General features: G+C 53.1%; 4 protein-coding genes and 1 long non-coding RNA gene across 9 annotated transcripts in view; 3 read left to right on the forward strand and 2 right to left on the reverse strand.

The window, feature by feature from the left end:
- Nucleotides 1–1168: 1168 nt before the first annotated feature.
- On the forward strand, nucleotides 1169–4968 carry tmem222b (transmembrane protein 222b). The gene is made up of 6 exons (XM_057020833.1): nucleotides 1169–1345; nucleotides 1969–2053; nucleotides 2556–2587; nucleotides 2666–2762; nucleotides 2836–2966; nucleotides 3205–4968. The coding sequence occupies exons 1-6, from the start codon at nucleotides 1227–1229 to the stop codon at nucleotides 3290–3292; spliced, it is 552 nt and encodes a 183-aa protein (XP_056876813.1). The 5' UTR covers nucleotides 1169–1226; the 3' UTR covers nucleotides 3293–4968.
- Nucleotides 4969–5629: 661 nt separating this feature from the next.
- On the forward strand, nucleotides 5630–8732 carry tpbga (trophoblast glycoprotein a). The gene is made up of 2 exons (XM_057020818.1): nucleotides 5630–6048; nucleotides 6126–8732. Exons 1-2 carry the CDS (start codon nucleotides 5807–5809, stop codon nucleotides 7063–7065), a joined length of 1182 nt encoding a protein of 393 aa, XP_056876798.1. The 5' UTR covers nucleotides 5630–5806; the 3' UTR covers nucleotides 7066–8732.
- Nucleotides 8733–11472: 2740 nt separating this feature from the next.
- On the reverse strand, nucleotides 11473–13235 carry LOC130518328 (uncharacterized). 2 transcript variants are annotated; one of them, XR_008947991.1, is made up of 2 exons: nucleotides 12978–13235; nucleotides 11473–11838 (listed from the first exon to the last, which is right to left on the reverse strand). It is a non-coding gene; the product is annotated as an uncharacterized LOC130518328 (long non-coding RNA). The 2 variants fall into 2 exon arrangements; XR_008947992.1 differs by having other exon boundaries at nucleotides 11473–11895; nucleotides 12978–13113.
- Nucleotides 13044–14384, forward strand: LOC130518323 (translation initiation factor IF-2-like). Of its 2 annotated transcripts, none has more exons than XM_057020829.1 (4): nucleotides 13044–13221; nucleotides 13287–13345; nucleotides 13456–13679; nucleotides 13750–14380. In XM_057020829.1, the coding sequence occupies exons 1-4, from the start codon at nucleotides 13199–13201 to the stop codon at nucleotides 14332–14334; spliced, it is 891 nt and encodes a 296-aa protein (XP_056876809.1). In that variant the 5' UTR covers nucleotides 13044–13198; the 3' UTR covers nucleotides 14335–14380. The 2 variants fall into 2 exon arrangements, with proteins under 2 accessions (XP_056876809.1, XP_056876807.1); XM_057020827.1 differs by having other exon boundaries at nucleotides 13184–13221; nucleotides 13287–13366; nucleotides 13408–13679; nucleotides 13750–14384.
- Nucleotides 14385–15036: 652 nt separating this feature from the next.
- Nucleotides 15037–18465, reverse strand: part of arid1ab (AT rich interactive domain 1Ab (SWI-like)) — a 32641-nt gene continuing 29212 nt past the window's right edge. For all 3 annotated transcript variants that reach the window (XM_057020804.1, XM_057020803.1, XM_057020805.1), the window contains one exon: nucleotides 15037–18437. In XM_057020804.1, coding sequence (XP_056876784.1) covers nucleotides 16539–18437 — 1899 coding nt within the window. In that variant the 3' untranslated portion in view covers nucleotides 15037–16538. The remainder of the gene's footprint in view (nucleotides 18438–18465) is intronic.

Raw genomic sequence — 18465 nt, forward strand, 5'->3', positions numbered from 1 at the left:
CTTTCTCACAAACTTTAAATCATCGAACGTGTCCTTTGTGTCTCTCGCCGCCAACTTGAAAACAAATCGAAATTTGACATTTTACTTTCCAAACCCTCGACCCAAGAGGACGACGGGTCGCCGGCTTACATCCCATAAAGCGGCGCGTCTCTGGGCCTAATTGGCCGGGATGGCTTGGGGAGGTATGGAGGTGGCCTTTTGCCGGAGGATTCCCTCAGCTCCCGGATGATGAGCCCACTGCGAGGCCGTTTATCAACGCCCATCGGTTTCTGCTGAGTGGTTTGTTTTTGCTCTTTGCACAATATATCACCTGTCACATCTAATGGGGCCCAAATGTGTCCCACAGGGGCCCCGGCGTGTCCCGGGGGTCCGTTTCCACCAGTTCGGTGGTTCCGCCGCAGTTTGCTGAAGCGAACGGAGGATTTTAGCTGGGAACTGGGTGAGAAACATTAAAGCCGTTGTGGTTGGACACACAAACGACTTCCTGTTTCCACAGATTGAAATAAATGAACTCGGAGAGATGCCATCAATGCTTTTATTATTATTTTTAAGCCTAGTATAATAAAGCTGTATACATACACAAATACGATTCTTATTTTGACTTGATTTCATGCTTTTCCTAAATTGACTGGAATTAATCAGAGGTCATTTGTCATCAAAAAGGCCAAAAAGAAAAAAAAATCGTATCGAATAGATATTGATAACTTAAACTATCTTAAAGAATGAGCGCTTTTGAAAAACAGTAAAAAATAAAACAAAATAAACATCAGATAAAGGTGCTCGTAATTATTATAGACACATTTTTAACAGCGTTAAAAAATGGTTATAGTATGTTGTTAATATTAATTCAAACAGATCCCGGTAGTTGTTGCTGTTAAAAGAAACGTAAATGTGACATAAAATATAGCATAAACGCACTTGAATTAAGGCAGTTTCGCCAAAGGAAGTAGTAAATGAAGTGCGTTTCAAAACAATTTTAAAACAATATATTACGTGTTATATCTTCAATTATGCATGATATAAGCGGTCAATTGTTAACAATCTAATAAAACCTTATAACTTAATATTCAGTAAATAATCGGGAGAGACATATTTATCTAGTTGTATCAGTCGCGTTTGGTTTTATTTTGAAATGGAACTTACTTCCGGTCCCTTGCCGGCGCGTCTCTGCTAACTTGACGCAGCTAAAAGTGGAGACAAATGAAGTCCAATTTCCGCAGCTGGTGATGGCGGATGTTGTTGACAAAGACAGTATGAAGAATTACAGCATAGCGTCTGAGAAAATTAACCCAGGGGCCAGTCGGTATCCGTACTGCATTGTGTGGACACCTATCCCCGTGTTATCGTGAGTTTTCACCGCCGATGTGCCCGTCGGCGTTCGAACATAAACCCGGAAGATGAGCCGAAGTGACATCTGTATTAGCTTAGCAAGCTAGCAGAGACGTCCCGATCACGGCTTTATCCCAATAAAAAGCCCCGTTCGGCTTTATTTATTTATTTATTTTACAGTTCGTGTCAGAAGCATAAATGCCACAGCTTTTACTTTTGGTTGTGACTCAAAAGTGTTGCAAATATGTCGGTTGGACATTAAAATAGCACAAACAAGCGCAACAGCTACAAACTGGACCATCGAGGGGAAAGTTCGCCATTAAAGCTTATGAAGCTCGTCGAATTCATATCAAATGTTAATGTGTTTGGAAAGAAATGTGAGGTAGCGCCTTGCAACTTTTCTTAATTTTATGATGCTACTGTGTAGTTTCCCTATTTTGACATCGATTATTAATGTCTTAGATCAAGTCATTTATCGGGTTTTGTAAACCAAACAGCTTGTTGACATGGTCAAACCTCCCAGTAGAGCTTCCCAGTAGGTTTACGTGATGACGACCAGTGTTTAACAAGCCCAAATGTTTGTATGTCCTGCACAAGATGCGTAGCTCATTGCTAAAACTCTTCTAAACTCTTCCTCAGATGGCTCTTCCCTTTCATCGGCCACATGGGAATCTGCACTTCCACCGGCATCATCCGGGACTTCGCCGGGCCCTACTTTGTCTCGGTGAGCGATGCTGAAGCGGCCTGGCTGTTTTCTGAACGGACCAGGACACAGAACCGAACCTGGTTCTCCCAACCCAGTCAACGCAGACCCAAATGGGCAGACTTTACCGCACATGCCTCACATCTAATTGGACAGAAACTCGGCCTGACAGAACTCCCCGAAGATCCACAGAAGCTGGTTGTGTGATAGAACAGGGCTGACAGATAGTGTGGTTATAGGAGAGCACACGCTGCGCTTTGTTGTGCATTATTTAGCATTTCCCCATCAAAGCTACTGAGGATAATTACTGAATATGCAGAGCATCGTGATGATTAAGGCCTACAAACACCATGCGAGCACACCCCTGCGTCCTCCGTTTCCAATGACGACTGCAGAAATATGCACCTTTGAATTCATCGATGGCTTGTTTTTGATTTCCTGCACTAATATTTAGCATCGGCAGTCAAAGATCCTCGCAGCGAAGCGACTGCTGACTCTGCTGTGATGCTTTTCTCTCTTTCAGGAAGACAACATGGCTTTCGGAAGACCCACCAAGTGAGTGGCGGATGAGTTGGTGTCGTTGTGGTCACATGTTTTCGGGCTCAGAGCTTGAGTTTGCCTCTCTGATGGCAGGTACTGGATGCTCGACGTTAGCAAAGTCTACGCCAGCGGCTCCAACGCCTGGGATACGGCCGTTCACGACGCCTCTGAGGAGTACAAGCACAGGATGGTGCGTGATGCTCCCACTGACGTGACGTTACGCCCCCTACGTGAAGCTAATCGCCTCCGTCTGTCCCCAACAGCACAACCTCTGCTGCGATAACTGTCACTCTCATGTTGCCATGGCGCTGAACCTGATGCGGTACGAGAACAGCACCTCGTGGAACATGGTCAACCTCTGCCTGCTGGCCCTGGTCCACGGGAAACACGTCAGGTGAGGAGCCCAGTTTGACGACGAGATGCTGCTAATAGCATCGAGCGTGAGGCCGAGAAATGAACCCGATTAAATGAGTAACTATTGCCACAACAGCAGGAACCAGCTGGTTCAGCTCTCGGATGAACCTGAACGCACCACGTGGCCTCTTTGAAATTCAACATTGACAAATGGTGTGTTGCCAATGGGCCGTTGCCGCGGTTACTGGACAATAACCTCAGCCCTTCCCCACTCCCAGCTGTGCAGGGTTTCTGAAGACCTGGCTGCCTTTCCTGATGCTACTGGGCGCCGTCCTCACCGCGGCCCTCGCCATCAACCTGCGGTGACCCGCTGGGGACCCCCGGGGGTCGGACACGCCTTCGACCTGTCGATGACGGACTTTTTTTTTCTTCCTCTCGGAGACGTGCGCGGCCACGCATCTGGAGAGCGCCGCGCTCGCTGCTCTCGCCGCTTTGGAGGCGGAGCCTGGAGCAGAAAAGTATGACGAGTTGATATTTTTGAGAAAACTGACTACAAACCCGCACTAGCATAGCTACCAGAATCATCGGAACGCACCGGATTGGTCGGAACCCACCTCGACCTCGCCATGGCAACGCTTCCACGCCTTACTTTGCTGTAATCCCATGTGTCTGTGCTTCCAGAGCGCCGTTTTGATAGCGCGGAGCGCGGACATGCTAAGTCGATTAGCTGCCTTTCTGGGGAATTTCCTCCATTTCACGCTTGAACTAACGCAGCTCCTCGTGCGAGCTGCAGCACAGCAGCGAGTAGCGGTTTTCTACACGCGTCCTGTTTGCCAGAAACAACTATTTTTTATCCACAGACGTGCACACACGCGCACGTAGCGCCTCATAAATGTGCTCATACCTCTGAGAACGACAGATTGTAGCGAATGAATGTTAAACTGGTGCCAAATGCAGGAGACCATCTCAAACTGTGTCACTCAGCTGTATCCAGCAGCGTGTTGCCTTCACGTGCATGAATGTTGGGGAAACATGAACGTCTCGGCGGGTCAGTGTCGCCACGCTAAATTAAAGGGCCGGTGCGTCAATTTAACCTTAAACAACAGGCGGGTCCCCCTCCGCGGGTGCTAGCTAAACAGGCTTTTACATAATCTGCCTTGTTAGCGAACGTCATTCGGTGCTTGGCTTCTAAATTCCCGCCACTCGGTGGCGCCGTATCCCACTGGACCTCTGATCAATAAGCAGCGGTGCGTTCCCGAGCACGTTACCCACCAGAGTTTTAACCGAAAGGGCCCGCCGGCGTTCGGCTCGCTAAATCCGTTGCCACGGTTTCAGCGAGCAACTTCAAATCCCCTCATTGTTGGAGGCACTGAGCCGCCTCTTTGTCTGCGCCGCTGCCAGAAGCAGCAGGTAGCCGCCGTCCTCGGGACTTTCACGCTCACCGGCTCCCGCTGGATAGGCCCCGCCTCCAGCGTCGCTCCCGCTGGATAGGCCCCGCCCCCAGCGTCGCTCCCGCTGCTCCCCCAGCAGCTCAGTAATCCCGGGGAATTAAAATCCGGAGGTCACACACGTTGCCTGTCGATGCTCAAACCAGGTGATTCATTTTCCATATCAGCTCGGTGCCCGACCGCGTCGCTAACGTGGCAGCGGAGGGGAGCGTGCGCGAGCGCCCCCTTCCTTCCCGTGCAATACGTGACCATCCCATCGGCAAAGATCGCTTAATCCGGTCTGAAATGATCCACCAACTTCCTGGTTTGGAGCTTCCTGTTGGCTGATACAGGAAGTGGTTTATGGCAATAACTAGTCTTGGTCCAATCACCGTCGACAACTCGTCCACGCCGCCGCCGCCGCTTCTCCGTCATCCAGATCTTCCTCTCCAGGTCTCTCTCACACGGGTACGGAGGCGAACCTTTAAACTTCCAGGAGGAATCAGCGGTTTAAGGTTGCATCCTGTAACTCCGCTCCCAGGTCACCGGAACTGGGAGCGGAGACGAATCAAACTGTAAATAACTGTTGGTTGAATAAAGGAGCCCTTGTTCTGAGTCTGGTTCTGGTTCTGGTCGGTTTGTGATGTAGCCACGCTAGCTCGCTAGCCATGCTAACGTCCTGGAACCCGACGTCACCTGTCGCCTGCTGGGATGTCTGGTATCCAAGAGCCGGTCCAGGAATGCGGAGACCCGTGGTGCTGTTATGAACGCCCCTGTCCGAGTGTAAGCCCCGCCCCCTCGGGTTCTGGAGCCGCTTTAGACCCGATTCCTGTCAGACTCCTGTTAGTCGGAATAAGGAAAGTGGTCCGGGGGGCCGCAGGGGTCACACCTCGGACCTCCGTCCTGCTGAGCGTCGCCTTCAGAGGAGGACGATCAAAGCGCCCCCCCCAGCACCACCTGGGTGGGTGAGGAGGCGCCTGAAGAAGTGTTGGAAAAGACACTTTAACGAGCTTAAAATCAGCTTTTAGACCTTAAAACGATGAAAATGACGTCGATGCTGAAACGCATCATAGTTTAAAAGTCCGGGAAATAAAGTTTCGTCTCGTATTTTGGATTTCAGCGCGTGTTAAATGTTAAACCTTTGGGGGGGGGGGACTGGGGGTGAAGGGGGGGGACCCCGCAGGAGCGAAGCCCCTCCCCGCACATCCCCTCCCCGCACATCCCCTCGCGAGGCGGTGGTCGTCTTTAACTTCATTGTTGCGGGAGAAGCGACGCCCCGCTCAGGATCAAACGCCCCCCCCCCTCTCTGTTCTCATGGAAATCCGCCCCCCCCGCGCGCACTTTCCTCCGCGGAGCTGCAAAGTTGAGGCTCATTCCCAGCCGGGACCGCGGACGAGGACGATGTCCCGGAGGATCCGCCTGTAGTCGAGCCGATCCTGGACCCGATCCGAACATGCTGCGCGTCCTCCTGTGCGCGCTGCTCGCCTCCGCGTGCGCGTCGTGCCCGCCGCGGTGCGAGTGCTCCGAGGCGGCTCACACCGTCAAATGCGTGTCCAGGGAGCTGCGGGACATCCCGAGCGGGATCCCGGGATACACCAGGAATCTGTTCATAACTGGGAATCAGCTGATCCGGATCAGCTCCGAGTCTTTCCGGGGCCTGGAGAACGTGACCAACCTGTCTCTGAGCAACAACAGGTAAAGGTTCTGATCCAACTTGAATATTTAACCCCTTTCATCCTGTAAAACGCGTTCCGGACTCCCCCCGCTCGCAGGATCTCGGCGCTGGACTCGCGCGCCTTCTCCGGGCTCCCCCGTCTCCGCTCTCTGGACCTGAGCAGCAACCAGCTGGCGCTCATCCACCCCGAGGCCTTCACCGTCCAGAACCAGTCCCTGCAGGAGCTCAACCTGAGCCGGGCCCTCTACAACCACTCCTCGGTGATGGACCTGGCCACCTCCCTCCGCTGGAGCTCCCTGGGGACCCTGCGAGGACTGGACCTGTCCAACAACGGGCTGGTCTTCCTCCCGCCCCGGATCTTCTCCCACCTGGGCGGCCTGCGGCGCCTCCAGCTGGCCAACAACTCCCTGGTGGCGCTCCACAACGCCACCCTGTCGGGCCTGGAGCGGCTGGAGGAGCTGGACCTGACCCTCAACGCCCTGAAGACGGTTCCGGAGGAGGGTCTGAGGGAGCTGGACTCCGTCCCCGGCGCCGTCCTGCTGCTGAGGAAGAACCCGTTCGTGTGCAGGTGCGGGATCGAAGCCCTGGCGCTGTGGCTCAACAGGTCCCAGGGCCGCGTGGGGGACGCGGGGGGGCTGGCGTGCGCCTTCCCGGCCAGCATGAGGAACACGTCCCTGCTGGCCGTGGGGGCCCTGGCCCTGGGCTGCCACCAGGGGGGCGGGGGGGCCCACCTGGCCCTGCAGACCTCCTACGTGTTCCTGGGGATCGTCCTGGGCTTCGTGGGCCTGGTCTTCCTGCTGGTGCTGTACCTGAACCGCAAGGGCATCAAGAAGCGGGTCTACGAGCTGCGGGACACCTGCAGGGAGGTGTGGGAGGGGTACCACTACCGCTTCGAGGCCGACCCGGGCCCCCGCCCGACCCAGGGGGCCACGGCGACGTGTGACGGGCGGACGCTTCTGTCAGCGCTGAGCTGGTGTAAATATTGTACAGATTTTGCTGTAAATACGCTGTGGCCCCCCCCCAGGACCCTCCTCTAGCTGCTGGACTCTTCACTCTGTCTTATCTGTGCCCCCCCCCCCGGACCCTCCTCTAGCTGCTGGACTCTTCACTCTGTCTTATCTGTGCCCCCCCCCCCCCCTCGTTCTTTAGCCCCTCAGGGTACAGAGAGGAAATAAAACCCACAAAGTTCTTTAAAAACCACCAGCGGTTGGACTGGGGGGGGGGGGCACAGCTTTGTTTTAGCTGTTGGGGTTTTATTGTCAGCGTGATGAGAACCAGCCCCCGAGAGGACCCACCCCCCCCCCCCCCACCCCCTGTCTTCAGCCGCTCTTTGAAGGGAGAGTCCATGTTTTTCTGTTTAGGGGGCTTCACCCCCCCGTGATAAGATACAGATGATCCAGCCTCGTCCTTTTGATTGGCCTTTGATGCTTCATCTCAGGGGGGGTTTCAAGTTCCCCCTTAGCATCAGGGTGGCTAACGCGTTAGCCCCAAAGTGACCTCTGACCTCTTGGTTTGTCTGAAAGCAACGGGTGCTTTGATGTGGAAGGTGAGAAAGGGGCGGGGCCACAGTTGCTCAGAAGTGTTTACTGCTTGATTGCTGCCCCCCCCTCCCCTCCCCTCCCCCCCCCCCGGGAACCAAACACTTCCTCGGTGACACAATAGATCCTGAAACGTTCCCGACGTCTCCGCTCATGTGGCGTCTCGCCGTCACCTCCGTTCTGCCCCCGCCATCCATAATGGCCGCCACGATGACACGGTCGCTCCGATCCGCCCGCCGCCTGGGTCATCACTCCTGATTACCGGGACCACCCGGAGACGCCCCCCCCCCCCCCCCCCTCCCCCCCCCCCCCCCCCCATGTGTCACCACCCACGGGTCAGCCGGAGGAAGGATCGGCATCTGAACGCCATTTTTACTTATTAAAGCGTCGATTAGTGGGCCGGCCCTTCCCGTGTCCGTCTGCTCGCCAGAAGCCGGTCCCGGCAGGACGGCGGCGAGGAGCGGAGCCCCTCAGACGGGACCAGACGGTCCTCATTACCGGGGCGGCAGAGGGGCTCGTTAAAGGCAGAAAAAGGGGCTCCAATTACAGCGCTCCTCCCGTCTCAGACGTCCCCCTCTTGATTCTGGCGAGGAAACCTTTTTCTAAACTTCTCCTTTTTCCTTCTCCTCCGACCCCCCCGCCACCTCCGACCCCCCCCCCCACCTCCGACCGTACCTGTGACACACGTCAGAACGAAGAACACGCGTCGTTATTCACGCTAGCCTTCGCTAACAGTCATCAGATACGCTCTGATTTCCATTCGGCTCCGGTTAAATAAGGTTGTTTTTTCCTTCTTTAACGACATGAATCAATGAAATAATTTACCAGGCTCCCGGTGCCCCCCCACCCCCACCCCCCCCCATCACCCTCCCCCGATCAATCACGCCCAGTCGGCCCAGTCAGAGCAGCTGAATAAAGCTTCAGAAGTGGTTCCAGTGGGGAACCAGCCATTGTTCTGCTGCTCACTTTATCAATGTGGCTAAACATGTTAGCTCCCCCCTCGCCATTAAAGCTAGCTACACCCCCATTCATCACTTTCACAGAGGTGGGAGGTGACGAGCGCTGAAACCCGTGGATGCTAAAGTGTTAGCGCACGTTTTTGTGAAAATGCACGATGTGATGGAACAATTCTGCCCAACTATAAACAATAAAAACGAATAAAAGAGGTTTGTTTTAGCATCTTGTCTTGACTAACTCGTGTGGTGTGAATTCATAACAGCTAGCTTCATGTTTTATCATTTCTCTCTGGATTACAAAGAAATTAGTGAGTGTCAGCACTAATATCAGCTAATTTGATATGACTTAGCCTGTGTTGCTAACTATAATGTGAAAAATGGCGTTCCAAGGTGGGAATGCACCCGTCAACGTGACAATTTATCATAACTCTTCTTAGTAGATGTAAGAAATGGCAGCACATAACATTTAGCCTTCATTTGCTAGCTCCCACGTAAGACGTAAAAACTAAAAACTAGCCAACAAGTCTGATGTAAAACACAAGCCGCACTGAAAAAGACAGCGCTAGCTAATTTTATGCCGCTCGTACGACAGTTAGCATCATATTCCTCCAATTAATTAGCATCAGCAGTAGATATATCACTCACTGAGCCACTCCAGGTGATATAAACTACATGCTACATGCTAGCATTTATTTGAGCAACGCACGTAGTTTAGCTTGACTTTTTTCAGCCTCTTAAACTCTTTTCAGACGTTGCGTTTCATTGCTGAGTCTCGTCTTTTTCTGTTTATGCAACGTGTCTGAATTGAATTCTTCCAGCTCTTGACACTGAAACAAAAGGCCCCGATGCGTGACCACGACGGGCCCCCGGAATCTTGGAAAACGAGAAACAAATGTTCCGAACAAAGTCCCGACCGGCCTGGAAGACAGACTGGTGTAAATCAGCCACCACAACAATGCAGCTTCCCTCTGAAGCCCAGCGATTCGCCCGCCATTGATCTCAGAATTGATGACAACTGTAAACGGAGACCCCCCCCCCCCCCGACCCGGACCCCCCCCCCCCCTCTGGGCCTCCTCACCCAGCTGGCCCAGCCTGGATCCATGTGGCCTGTCAGAAGTTCTGCTTTGTTGTTCTGCTGGTTGTTTATGGGGGGACTTTTCAATTAAACACACGTCTCTGTTTGGGAACGCTGGGAAGAGCTGAAGATTCCTGGTTTGTTCTTCGGAGAACGACGGCGGATGAAGACGAACGATGTGCCGCGTCTCATTATAGACCCTCCGCTCTCCGAGAAACAAAATGAGGCCCGCGGTGCCACTGATTATAAATGGCCTTGACCCGTTTTGAAGAAAGAATGAGATACCGGCAGCTCTGGCGCTACTTCATCATCCGGCGTCGGTGAGCCGACTCGGAACAATAGTCCGGCATTCCGAGACGCTCGGGATTAAACCTGGCTGAGCGCAGCAGAGAACAGCTAAATTAGATAAACAGTCGTATGGAAGATAAGAAAGATTAGCTTCAATTTATCCAGAAATGCTCCATCAATCCTTTTATTGTCACTAATTCCTAATTAGCATTAGCGAGCGTGTGGTTTTAACCCTCATACGCACAGGAAAAAGGTGCCAACAGCTCCTTTAACACTACGTTATCTCAACGTTATTCTCATTTTCCTTTTTGTCTGGAGATCCCGAGAAAATTGGAAACACGTCCAACTATTACTTGAAAAATGGCGTTCAAAGGTGGGAACGCCCCCGTCGTCGTGGTAATTTATCATCTCTCTTAAGAGGCAGAAGAAAGAGGTCTCCTAGCAGGTCTTTAGTCTCCATATGCCACTTCCTAAATGGGAAGTAGGAAAAAGCACCACTTTTACTAGCATAGTGCTACTATGCTACTTTAACTAGCATAGTGCTAAAGTTAAAGTGCTAGTGCTAGTTGCTTTTCTGTCGTCTAATTTTCCCGAACACACCCTGGATGCTATTTAAGCGCAGACACGAGAGGAAAACTGGGATTGATTCCTCCGGCGATGCGTTCAGGGACCACGTACATGTCAGATTTTGCCTTATTTGATTGGTTCCTGTTGAGGTTCCTGTTTGGTTGAATCAGGCTCCAAACTGGATCCAGACAGAATCCAGACCAGGATTTTTTTAACCATCTGAACAGAACAAGTGACACGAAGTCGCAGACATCCTGAATTCTAGTGGGAACGTCGCTTTAAATTCCAGAGCGAGATTCCGTTTCCTGCCTCATCAGCAGCAACAACATCTTCGTTTACATCCGGAAATTCCGAACCCAAAAGACGAAGCAGCGAAATGTGAAAAATTCAGCTGGAACGTGTCGCCGTGACCTCTCCGCAGGTCGTTTGACCCCTCGCCCTCCTGGGGGGCGGAGCCTCAAGTTCATCAGGAGGACTTTGGTTATTTCAAACGCCGGAGCAGATGCTGGGGGGGGGGGGGGGGCAGTGCTCCCATCAGGGACCCGGGAAGCAGATTGGTGGGAAGGAGGGAAGAACAGTTTGGGGGCCAAAGGGGAGATTCTCCCGGAGATGAGACACCATCTGCTCCGAGTCTGGATGGAGACGGCGACACAAGCGTAGCTGCTCCGCTACCAGGCTATCGCCACCTAGCTAAACGTTGCTAGCTGATTGTGAACATGAAGGATCTGGCTGTCAAACACAGTCGGAACATGAAACGAGGCTAATTGTCCAAATGCTACAGCAAACCGCCACGGCAGCACGTTAGCCGAGGAAGCTAGCATGCTAGAAACAGGAGAAATATGAAGACGAGCGCCCGGCGAGCATTTAGCCCGACTAACGGGGCCTCATCATTCCTCATTAACGCGTGTTTATCCAGGTCATCGTGGCGGGATCGTTCGGGATCATTTCAACGCTCAGAAGTCGCCTTAACGTTGCGTTGCTAGCGCTGGAAACGCGTCCTGTCCTGATTCCACTGATTTCTCGTTTCCGTGTGTCTGCGCGGATAAGCGGGATGGAAGGGATCTGGAAAACTGCTCCGGAGAGAATTCCTCACCAACGTGTCCTCTCACAGGAAATTGTGCCTTTGATGTTAGCGCCGCCGCCGCCATCATCTGGCTGTCGCATGTGAGGCGACGTCTCCGAGAAGAGCATGAAAAATAAGACTGTAAATTCTAATTCTGGCCGACGGCGGCGAGAGATGATGAAAGGTGACGGAGACTAACGAGGAGCCCTGACGACCCATGAGCAGAACCGTCCCCCAGATTCTGCTAGCGGAGCGCCGACTGACTGGTCGCTGGTTCGATTGCAGCGCCGGCCTCACATCAAAGCTCAGCAGAAGGAACATTTCTGAAGATCAAAGATCATATTGATATAATTCACGGCGATCCAAGGTTAGCATTTTAGCTTTAGCCCAGCCAGAGAGAGACAGACAGATAAATAGAGAGAGAGACAGATATAGAGAGAGACAGGCAGATAAATATAGAGAGACAGACAGATAGAGAGAGAGAGAGACAGATAGAGAGAGAGACAGGCAGATAAATATAGAGAGAGAGACAGATATAGAGAGAGACAGGCAGATAAATATAGAGAGACAGACAGATAGAGAGAGAGACAGGCAGATAAATATAGAGAGACAGACAGATAGAGACAGACAGATAGAGAGAGAGAAATAGACAGATAAATAGAGAGAAACAGACAGATAAATAGAGAGAGAGAGACAGATAAATAGAGAGAGAGAGACAGGCAGATAAATATAGAGAGACAGACAGATAGAGAGAGAGAGACAGACAGATAAGAGAGAGAGAGACAGATAAATAGAGAGAGAGACAGACATAGAGAGAGAGAGAGACAGATAAATAGAGAGAGAGAGACAGATAGAGAGAGAGAGACAGACAGATAAATAGAGAGAGAGAGACAGATAGAGAGAGAGACAGACAGATAAATAGAGAGAGACAGGCAGATAAATAGAGAGACAGACAGATAAATAGAGAGAAACAGACAGATAAAGAGAGAGACAGACAGATAAATAGAGAGAGACAGGCAGATAAATAGAGAGACAGACAGATAAATAGAGAGAGACAGACAGATAAATAGAGAGACAGACAGATAGAGAGAAACAGACAGATAAAGAGAGAGAGAGACAGATAGAGAGAGACAGACAGAGAGAGAGAGAGAGAGACAGACAGATAAATATAGAGACAAACAGATTAATAGAGAGAGACAGACAGATAAATATATAGGGACAGACAGATAAATATAGACAGACAGACAGATAGAGACAGACAGACAGATAAATAGAGAGAGACAGACAGATAGAGAGACAGACAGACAGACAGATAAATATAGAGAGACAGACAGATAGAGACAGACAGACAGATAGAGACAGACAGACAGAGAGACAGATAGAGGGGAGAGAGAGACAGGACAGGAATGATCACAGACATCTTCCTGTTAATGAAATATTGCGTCTATTTTTAGACTCTTACCCACAATCCTCTGCTGGTTCATCAGAGTTCACCAGCAACAGTCGTGACCTCCTGTTGCTCTCAGCAGGAACAGGAAGTGGAATCATGCTGGCAGGAAGCAGGTGACAGCAGCGCCTCACACCTGAGGCCCGTCAGCTCGTTCAGCTCTGATTGGACGCAGGTGGCTAGAAAAGGCGCGCGGGCGGCGCCGGTGAGCAGGTGTCTGCTGGTGCCGGCCCAGGATGGCTTGTGGAGTTCATTTGGGGTGAGTTCTCGCCGCCGCGCTTCCGGTTCCGTGGTCGTTTTCTGATCCGCTTCTTCTCCCCGCAGGTTTTTGCTCGTTTGTTTGATTCACGCCGCGTCTGTGAGCTGTCTGTTGGGAACGCAAGGTGAGCGTGACCACGGCGGGGGGGTGGTGGCGGTCTGGGGGGGGGGGGGGCGGTGGCGGTCTGGGCGGTGGCGGTCTGGGGGGGCGCTCACCCTCTGCTCTCTGCTGCAGCTAAGCTCTTCCCGAGGCAGGATGGCGGCGCCGGAGGACTGCAGGGGGCGCCGCAGCCCCAGAATCAACTCAGACAGGTGGTGCGACCCGTCGGCGCCGACGGCCCGAGTCGGACCGGAGGCGGCTACAGGCGAGCTCTCCCCCAGGTGCCTCAAAATGGCCGCCCTTTAAAACCGGTGGTGCAGAGCAGGCCGTCGCCACCGCCATCGGGCTTCAGCTGGCAGGTAACGAGGCGTTCGATGGCAACGCGGAAAGTTGTAGGTAGAACCGTGTCCTGACGCGAGTGTCCGGCAGGCTGGGATGTACCCTTCCACCAGAACCGGGCAGAACCCAGCGGACCCCAGCAGACGGGCCTCCCCCCAGACCCCCAGGAAGAGGCCCTCGTCCCCGATGACCTCTTCGGCCCTGTTCATTGACGGCGAGTACGTCCAGATGCAAACGTCGGCCAAAGGCCGTGGCAGGAAGGTGAGCGCCAGCGACGCCGCCAAACCGCAGCGCTTCATGTCGACCCAGGGTCGGTGGCTCCAGGGACGCTACAAGTCCATATCGGGGGACAGCGAGTCGCCACAGGACCTCAACTCCGGTGCAAGCCGGAACAGTAAGTTCTTCAAAAGCACAAACACTGTCCCGGCACCCAGCGGCGGGAAGAGAGCCCAGAACCCCGGTGCCCCCAGGAAGAGGCCCTCCGGAAACCCCAGCGTCCAGTACGCCCCGACCAGGGTCTTGGAAATCCCGGATCACTTGGGAGGCTTCGCCATCAGACGCCTGACAAAGCCTGGCAAGAGGAAACCGCAGCAGGCCGTGCATTTGCAGGAAAGGCTGTCTCCCAGAATGCACCGGGGCGGTCGTCCAGGGAGCAGCCTGACGAAGTGGAATTAGGTGGTTCTGATGTCCTGCAGCTGCGAGTCGCTGTTTTCAAATAAAAGTCTTAAACTAAAGTGGCTTTGTCCTGTGGTGCATTGACGCCCTCTGGTGTTTACAAGCGGTACTGCACGCGCGAAGGTGTCCGTTAATTAACCAGCTGGTCTCGCGATTAACGAGGGACGACTTGTCTGCTCAAATCCGATGATTAAAGCTGCCTGACGCCAGATTAGATGGTCCCGATTCATTTCAACACGAGGCAGCGGGACTAAAGTTCAGTTGGTGCGAGTGGAACATCAGATTCTGGTCCCCTCAAAGACGGAAGATGTCAGCGAAGTAACGCTGCTCCTTCCCTCCACGAGAGGGAGACAGGAATATAAAAGCAGGTCGGCTGCCACAGCTCTTGGTCCGGGTCAGGCTCGGGTACAGCCCGGTGGAGCGGGTCCACAGCTGGGGAACCAGAAGCATAATTGACAACACGTTTCTCAAGCACGCCCATTGAGACCAGATTAGGGCGGCGCTACCGGTCTGTCCCACCAATCATTACCGAGCTGAGTTTCTAGCTCCGCCCACTCCTTTTGTAGCTCCGCCCAGCACCGCTGAGGCTTTTGTGCCGTCAAGAATTTCCCATTTTTGATCCTGAAGTGTCCAAACATGGATGAAAGTGTCCCAAATCCTGGGACAGAATGTTTGTGACAGAATAAATTCACAACAAACGTCTTACGAAGATTTAATGTACATTTATTTTTAACACGTGGAACATATAGTATAAAGATTTCATACTGAATAAATGATATTCATTAAGCCAAAAAAAAAAAGGAAAAAAAGAGGAATTTACATCAAGTTTTTAGCTACATCATCTGAAATACAAATATGCAGAATCCGCATCACTGGAAAAAAATAAACAAAATAAAATTAAAACGGTTTCTTCATCCAGGTCTAGTTTGTCATTTATAGAGGAGCTCGAATGGAACCGCAGACACGTCTCTTATATTCCTTTACAGACCGTAGACAAACTGAAACTTGACGTTTGCTGTTGTTGTTGTTGTTGGTGGTGGTGGTGGTGGTGGAGGAGGGGGGGGGTTCGGACAGCAGCTAAAACTCCCCCCGGGGCGCCACGCGAGCCGGCGCCTCGATGACGGAAAGAGCGTCGTCTCATCACATGGCGTGCTTGACGCGGGGAGGCGGGGGGAGGAGGATTTTGGAAATCGTCAAGGGATTTTTTTTTATTTTTTTTTTAAAAACAGTGAAGAGCAAAAGAAGTGGAGAAAGAGATAGAAGTGTAATGTACAACATCATATATACACTGCAGCTCGGACTGCATCTAGAGTCGAGGACCAGTCCTAAAGAGGTGACTTCTTTATATAAGGGTCAAGTCATACAATCAAGGGACAAAGAGGTCGGGGTGTTGTAGGTTCACCATTACTTTGGGGGGAAAGCCGTCGTTTTTTTCTCTCCGTCAACATCAACTAAAACTGTTTTTAAAAACTACAGTTTGCTGCCAAGCCAGCGTATCTCAGTGTGAAACAGTATTATTACAGTATGTTTACAGTTTTTAAGGTGTACAGTACAGAAAAAGTCCTACAATCTACTGCACAGGCCTCCCATGACAGTCGTCCGTTCACAGCCCATCACGTGGTTCCTGCGGGGCCGAGTATAGAGCGTCCAAAGTTACAGCAAATATACCACACCGTCCGGGTCTACGTAGCCTCCCAGCGTGAACCGTTGCACTTAGTCCGTGCCCCCGTCCCCCTGCTTGATCCCCCACCCTGACTCCCCCCCCCCCAGAGAGGGAGGACGCGAGCGCACGAATCCCCCAAACTCACTGTAAACGAGACAGCAACTTTGGTTACAGTTTCTTCTTTTTTTTTTCTGAAGGTTTTTTATTTTTTCATTAAAAAACAAGTACTTTCCGCAGGGGGGGGGTGGGGGGTGGGGGCGGGCAGCGGACTCCGTCCTACGCCCGGGTCCCGATCTGCTCTTCTATGTCAGTATCGTTATCCATACGTTTAAAATCCACAGCTACTTCATGATATTCCTTCCTTTAGTGAAGCGGGGGGGGGTAAAAAGACAGAGGAATCCGAGGTGATTTTGCATAAATTAAAAAAAAAAACTTTGCTCTTCTCACTCACACGCAACGGACGCACACATACGCACAAAAAGAGTTAGGGGAGCGAGGGCGGGGGGTGAGAGAGGCATAGCGGAAACCTCTCCCACAGCTGTCATGACTGGCCGATCAGAAACAGTACGTCACAGATCACCTGGGACACCAGAGAGTTCATTAGTGGGGACACGGAGATGTCCAGTAGCCGCGACTCGTACAACGTGAACTCCGAGTGGTTCTCCTCCACCTTCGCCAGGGCGTGCAGAGCCCGCGCCGCACGCCGCATCATGTCCACGCTGGTGGGCTCGAACTGAGGCCCGCCCTGCATCTGTAGCAGGGAGCTCTGGCTCTGCTGGTACTGCGTAGCCGCTAGGCTGTCCTCTAAGAAGCCCAGCAGGTTGCCCACGCTGCCTTTCTGCACGGCGATCGCCCGCGCGGCCAGGCTGTCGCCCTGCGCCAGGTTAGCCAGCAGCACGACCGCCATTTCCCGGCACACGGCCACCTTGCGCTCGCCGACCAGGCGCACCAGCGAGCCGTACAGCTTCTCCAGGCGGCTGAACGGCGGCGTGGCCAGAATGAGGTCAACGTTGTTGTCCTGGATGCTGAGCTTGCTGAGGGTCTCCAGGACCAGTCTGTGGGGGGAGAGCGAGCCGTGCGGCCCCAGAGTGGGGAAGGGGTCCAAGGCCTCCGCCGAGGGGCACACGGCCCAGTGGAGGAGGCCGTCCAGCAGCGGCAGGCATATGCTCTCCGAGTAGATGGAGAGGTCCAGCTGGCCCGAGATGTTGGCCAGCGTGACCAGGCAGTTCTCCCGCAGCACCTCCAGGCAGTCCCACCACCACTCGTCTCTTTCGCAGCTCACGCCTTCGTCCTCCTCCTCCTCCTTCTCGTAGGTGACCGGTGCCTGCTTGCGTTCGGGGTGCCTGTGGTGGAGCAGGACCAGGCGGCCCAGCAGCAGCAGCAGCCCGGGGTGTTTGGACATCTCCAGGTCGTTGCCGGGGACGAAGGAGAGGCTGCGCACGATGTTGGAGACGCAGATGCAGCGGCGGGCCAGCGAGTCCTGCCAGTCCGATAGCGTGCTCAGCGGCGTCTCGTCCTTGCTGTGAGGCTCGTCTTCCAGGATCTTGACGTTGCGTCTGCTCTGGAGCTCTGGGTTGATGCTGAACAGGTACTTGCCGTTCTCCTTCTGTTCCTCGGCACCGCCGCGGACCGCTTCCTCTGTGATGGACCCCGGGCGGGCGGAGAGGACGTCGTCGATGGTGGCGATGAGAGGAGGAGGGGCCTTCTCTGAGGGAGACTTCTGCGGTCCGGAGGATTGAGGCTGTCGCTGAGGCTTCTCCTCCAGGCCGGAGTTGGATTTCTCCGAGTTTTCCGTCACGGCCTCCGTCACCTGGGCCTTCTTGCGACTCTCCGTGGCAGCAGGTTTGCGTTTTCGCTGCTTGAGATGGTCCGCCCGGCTCTCGAAGTGGGTCTGGATGTGGTCGGTAGTGTCGCCGCCACCGATGCTCCAGTGTATCAGGCCGCTGTCAAAGTTCTGCCTCTGGCCGAGCTTGGACGAGTGGTTCACCAGGAAGGGATTCTTCTTCCTCACTACCTTGAGGGGTAGTTTATCAAATTTACTAGCCTGTCGGGGCCTCTCTGAATGGAGGCCGGGGTCTTGGGACGACCCTGAGGTAGAGGTGTTAGGTTCCTTTATCAAAGACTCCCTTTCGCTGTCCTCTTCCTCGTCCTCTGAACACTTGTGTTTCTGCGAACTCTCCTCTTCCTGCTTCACGCGGACCAGTGAGGCGTCAGCATTGGCCTTTGATTCCTCCACCTCCTCGTCCTCTTCGTCGTCCTCCACCAAGTCCATCCCATCGCCCTCTGGCAGGGGAAGGTCATTGTCAGAGTCCTCAGCAGCATTGGGGTCTATGAGGGTACGCTGTCCAGGATCTCCCACTTCATACTCCTTCAAGATGCCAAATATCTCTATGAGGCAGCGTCTGAAGTACTCCACCACCAGCTCCAGGAATCCAGGTAGCTGGAATGAGAGGAAGAGAGTCAGGAAA

This window comes from Takifugu flavidus, chromosome 21 (assembly GCF_003711565.1).
Source record: "Takifugu flavidus isolate HTHZ2018 chromosome 21, ASM371156v2, whole genome shotgun sequence".
Classification (NCBI taxonomy): Eukaryota; Metazoa; Chordata; class Actinopteri; order Tetraodontiformes; family Tetraodontidae; genus Takifugu; species Takifugu flavidus.